This window comes from Miscanthus floridulus, chromosome 5 (assembly GCF_019320115.1).
Source record: "Miscanthus floridulus cultivar M001 chromosome 5, ASM1932011v1, whole genome shotgun sequence".
Lineage (NCBI taxonomy): Eukaryota > Viridiplantae > Streptophyta > Magnoliopsida > Poales > Poaceae > Miscanthus > Miscanthus floridulus.
In genome coordinates, this window is record NC_089584.1 from 49154673 (window position 1) to 49159900 (window position 5228).

General features: G+C 50.6%; 1 protein-coding gene across 1 annotated transcript; it reads right to left on the reverse strand.

Annotated features, from left to right (window-relative positions):
- Positions 1-3962: 3962 nt before the first annotated feature.
- LOC136454613 (uncharacterized) lies at positions 3963-4679 on the reverse strand. Its single transcript, XM_066454981.1, has one exon. It carries the CDS (start codon positions 4677-4679, stop codon positions 3963-3965), a length of 717 nt encoding a protein of 238 aa, XP_066311078.1.
- Positions 4680-5228: the final 549 nt, after the last annotated feature.

Below are 5228 nucleotides of genomic sequence, written 5' to 3' on the forward strand. Positions count from 1 at the left end.
GATTCCGCGTTCGCATTATGTGGACAACATCGACTTGGAGATGATGAGCCTCAATTTCACACCTGGCTATGAAGCCTCCGAGCTAGATGAAATAGAGACGATGGTGGCTCCTCTTGCACGGGACCTGACAGACAGAGTCAAAGACATAGTTCTCCCACCGAGGGGCTAATTCATCAAATAGCTCAGATGAACGCTTATTGTAATCTATGAACAAGTGCCGACCCTAATTAAAACAAAGTTGTAACTTCGTTTTGTTTGATTGGACTTGTTTTCTTCCTCTTTTGTATGCAAAAGAAAAGGCTCACGTATTCTGACCCTTTCATTTGTTAAGACGTAGGGCCCGAGGTGTAAGAGTGGAACTTTGGTCATGCTGGTGAGCAAAGACACCATAGGCGCCGAGGCTTAGGCTTTTTGTGGTCCGACCAGGGATGCTCAGTTGTTCGTTTCGACAAACCTTGCCGCTAGGCTTAGCATGAGGGAGAGGTCTGACACGGCGACTATTTCAAAAAAAGTGTACTTATACCTTTATCAGCCCTCGAGTGAGATCTGACCCTTTGCCGTTGCTAGGGTCGGATGTCATTAAAAATTGAGGAGAGGATAGTGAAACTTTGTAGGAGAAAGTATCTCTTGTATTTGCATGTACCCCCTCCTTAGGATCTTAGCTATCGTTCTATGACCGTGTGTTCGGTCTTCTCGCAAGTCCAACCTTCCTTGAGCCCACATGTGTAGCGGGGATTCAGTCGAGAGTCGGCTTGTTTTTATGACTGTTGCCCTGTCCGCAGTTCCTACAATCAGAGGGGTTGAGTTAACATCACTTGCCTCGATGGCTCAAGTGATGCACTTGGTGAGCTCGCTAACAGGTATGTTCGAATGGAATCTAGCTTCGTCGCTTGTGACAGGGCCGGCAAAGCCCTCGTGTGTCATTCCATTGCTCCCTAACCCGCCTTCCAATAGATTCCCTCTCAATGGGGACTCTATGGGCTCGGCTGGAGGTTTGGAGCGAATGAGAAGGTTGAGATGGCTTTGTCCGCTTCTAAGCGGGACAGGCAAAGGCTGCTGGGGCTCATCTGTGTTTTCCCCCATGGCTTTTGTTCGACGCACAATGGCCTCGGGTCTTCGTGAGCTGGCCTTCGAACCTTGGTCTCTCGATCTAGGATCAGGCGGCTCGAGCCCTCGATCCCCATGGGGTTCGGTAGGGGTTGGCCAGGTTTTATGCGTCACCCCATCCTCGGTTTCCACAAGTGGAGGGGCTGAACTAACAACACATGCCTTGACGGCTCGAGTGTTGTGCTCGGTGAGCTCGCTAATGGGCACGTTTGAGTGGAATCCGAGTCCGTCATCTGCTGATGGGGTCGGCAGAGCCCTCATGTGGCATTCCACTACTTCTTAACCTGCCTCTAGGCAGATGCCCGAGACGTTCGATAGGCTCAGGTGACCTGTTGGCCTCTCCTCGATGGAGATTCTGTGGGCTTAGCTTGAGGTTAGAATCAAATGAGAAAGGTCAAGATGTCCCTGTCCGCTTCTGAGCGGGGTTAGGCAAGGCCACTGGGGCTCATCTCAGTTTTTTCTCCCCTGGCTCTATTTGACATGAGGCAGCCTCGAGCCCTTCGTAGGCCAGCCTTCGAACCTCGGTCAGTCGCCGCTCATATCGAATGAGACGACTACCGCTTAATGATGCGACATGAAGCGTTGTGATGCAGCAATTGCATACGCAATTCTTGGATGCGTGAGATGAATGTATGAATGATTGAATGAATGATCATATAAAGAAGCAGCGGGGGTCGGTAATGTTACCTCGATGGCACAAGTTACGGGTTCTGAGAGTTCTTACTAGATATGTCTGTGCGGGGTTCGTGTCCGATGTTCGTGACGGGGCCGGTGTAACCTGCATGAGCCTCCCATTCTTCCATATCTGTCATTCAGCAGCGGCCTAAGCCATTCGATCGACTTGGGTGACCTGATAGCCTCTCTTTGATGGAGATTCCATAGGTAGGCCCCTCCATACCCTTCCCAAGAAGGTGGAGGTTAAGGTTTGAAGTGTGGAGACAAAGACTCTGATCGTGCTGGTGGGCAAAAACACCATAGCCGTTGGGGCATAGGGTCCTAGCGGTCCGACCAGGTTTACTCAAAGTTTTGTGCTCGCACACCACGTCTCTAGTTTTTAAACGCAAGGAGGGGTCGTGCAAAGAGAATATCTACCGAATAGACACTCCTACCAGCCCCCGAGCGATGTCCGACCCCCTACCGTTGTTGGGGTCGAAGACTCGGTATCAAAATTAATACATAAAGTAAGTAAGTAAGGGTGCTTGTCTCTTGGTGGTGGTTTTGAGCTGTTCGATCGACCTGGGCACCGGTTTTACGTTGATGGTAAGAGTGATGGGTTTGGGAAGCCTTCATCGGATATGAGTAGGATCCTATTTGCATCCTACCCATTCCTTGGCCATGGCCAAGCCATCCAATCGACTCATGTTATCTGTTAAGACAAGTTTTTCCTATGGAAATAGAGAATGAGGACATCCTGCACAAGAATTTAGTTAGGTAGATAGGCCAATCAGAGAAAACTTGTGACAAATGGACAAGCTCTTGAATTTTGGTGTAGCAAACGGTCTCTTAGCTCTTCTCCCCTTTTTGTAGAAAGAGTTAGTGCATTATGACCCTTTTCGTTTGTTAAGGTCATAAGAGCTCGGAGTGCGGGTGAGCTAATTTTGATTATGCTGGTGAGCAAAGACACCATAGCCGCTGGGGCATAGGTATCCCGTAGTCCAACCAGTTATACTCAGATCTTGTTCCCGTAAACCTAGCTCCTAGGTCCTAACATAAAAAAGGGGGAAGAGCATAGAAAATGTTTGCTGTATAGAAATGCTCATATCAGCCCCTGAGTGAGGTCCGACCCCTCACCATTGCTGGGGTTGGATGTTACTAAAAAAATGGGGAGTTGGATAACAAAACTAATAAGAGAAAATGTGCGTTTATTAAGGGTAAAAGCAACGTACCTACTCGATGTTCTAGGCATTGGTCAAGACCTCGCCATCGGTGGTCTTCTGCCTATAGGCGCCTGGCCAGAGCACCTCTGTGATGACATACGGTCCCTCCCATGGTGGGGAGAGCTTGTGGCGGTCCTTGTTGTTTTGGACGAGGCAGAGAACTAGGTCTCTAACATTGAAGGCCCAACCCCACACTCGGCGACCATGGTATCATTGTAACGCCTACTGGTACTTGGCCGAGCGGAGGAGGGCGACATCACGCGCTTCATCCAGTTGTTCCATGGTGTCCTCGAGGGATGCCTCAGCTCATTGTTCATCGTACGCCATCAGCCTTGGTGGTCCATAGTCGAGGTCAGTTGGCTTCGGAACCGTAGACCATGAAGAATGGTGTGTAGCCGGTGGCCCGGCTAGGGGTCGTCCTTAGACTCTAGAGCACCGAGGGAAGCTCGACGACCCATCTTGCACCAAACTTGTTCAACTGGTAGAAGATCCTAGGTTTGAGGCCCTGTATGACCATGCTATTTGCATGTTCCACCTGCCCATTTGTTCGGGGGTGCGCTACGCAGGCCCAGTCGACATGGATGTGATGTTCATCACAAAATCAGAGGAACTTCTTCCTAGTGAACTATGTGCCATTGTCCGTGATTATGGAGTTTGGGACTCTAAAGCGATGGATGATGTCGAGGAAGAACATCATGGCCTACTCAGATTTGATCATGGAGATCGGCCCAGCTTCTATCCACTTTGTAAACTTGTCTATGGTGACAAGCAAGTGGGTGTAGCCCCCGGGCGCTTTTTTGAGACGTCCAACAAGATCAAGCCCCCAGACTGTGAATGGACAGGTGATGGGGATCATCTGGAATGCTTGGGCTGGTAGATGAATTCGACGAGCATAGTACTGACACCCTTCATAGGTGCACACGATCTGCTTGGCATCGGCTATAGCATTGGGCTAGAGAAGCCCTGTTGGAACGCATTTCAAACCAGGGCTCTAGGCGCGACATGGTGACCGCAGACCCCACCGTGGATATCGCTCAGCAAATGCTTCCCCTGTTCGATGGGGATGCAGCGCTGTAGGATCCCGGTGTGGCTTTGTTTGTAGAGTTTGCCCTCCACAAGAACAAAGGACTTAGCGCAACATGTGAACCATCGAGCCTCTGTCTTATCCGTCAATAGCATGTCACGGAGGAGGTAGTCGAGGTAGAGCGTCCTCCAGTCGATCAGAGGGTTAGGTTCTATCGCTGGGTCCTCTTCGAGCTCCATGACTTCGGGGCTAGATGTAGTCAACAGTTCATCAGTCCTCGGGCCTAGATTGGATGGACCATCACCACCTTGTTCTGACCCCTCATAGCGAACCAAGGGCTTGTGCTGGTCATTGGCGAAGACGTCTGTTGGCACCAGCTCTCGGCCAGATGTTGCTTTCGCAAGTGCGTCGGCCACCTCATTGAGGTGCCTCGGGATATGATTGAGCTCGAGGCCATCAAACTTGTCCTCCAACCGGTGGACTTCTTGGCAATATGCAGCCATCTTTGCATCATGGCAGCTTGACTCCTTCATGACTTGGTCGATGACTAGCTGGGAATCTCCTTGAATGTCGAGGCATTGGATGCCCAACTCGATGGCAATGCATAGGCTGTTGACGAGCGCCTCATATTCGGCCACATTGTTGGAGGAGGGGAAATGGAGACGAACCATGTACCTCATGCATACCCTGAGGGGCGACAAGAAGACTAGCCCCACACCGACACCCCTCTTCATCAGTGATCCATTGAAGTATATCGTCCAATACTCTTGATCGACGACCGCTGGTGGCATTTGGACCTTGGTCCATTCTGCGACAAAATCAGCCTACACCTTAGACTTGATGGCCATCCAGGAGGCATATGCAATGCCCCTGGACCATTAGCTTGAGTGCCCATTTCATGGTTCTTCCCGTCGCATCCTAGTTTTGGATGACCTCACCGAGGGGGAAGGACATCACGACCATCACCGGATGTGACTCAAAGTAGTGGCGTAACTTCTTCTTGGTGATGAGGACGGTGTACAGAAGCTTCTGGATTTGGGGGTAGTAGGTCTTTGAGTTAGATAGGACTTCATTGATGAAGTACACAGGGTGCTATACTTTGAGGGCATGCCCCTCTTCTTCCTGCTCCACTACCAAGGCGGCGCTGACCACTTGCGTGGTGGCCGCAATGTAGAGTAGAAGGGGTTCTCCATTGATAGGAGGAACTAGGATTGGGGCCT

Bases quoted from the DNA above. Each gene is read 5' to 3' on its own strand.
- LOC136454613 (XM_066454981.1), bottom strand. From the start codon at position 4,679: ATGGTTCGTCTCCATTTCCCCTCCTCCAACAATGTGGCCGAATATGAG.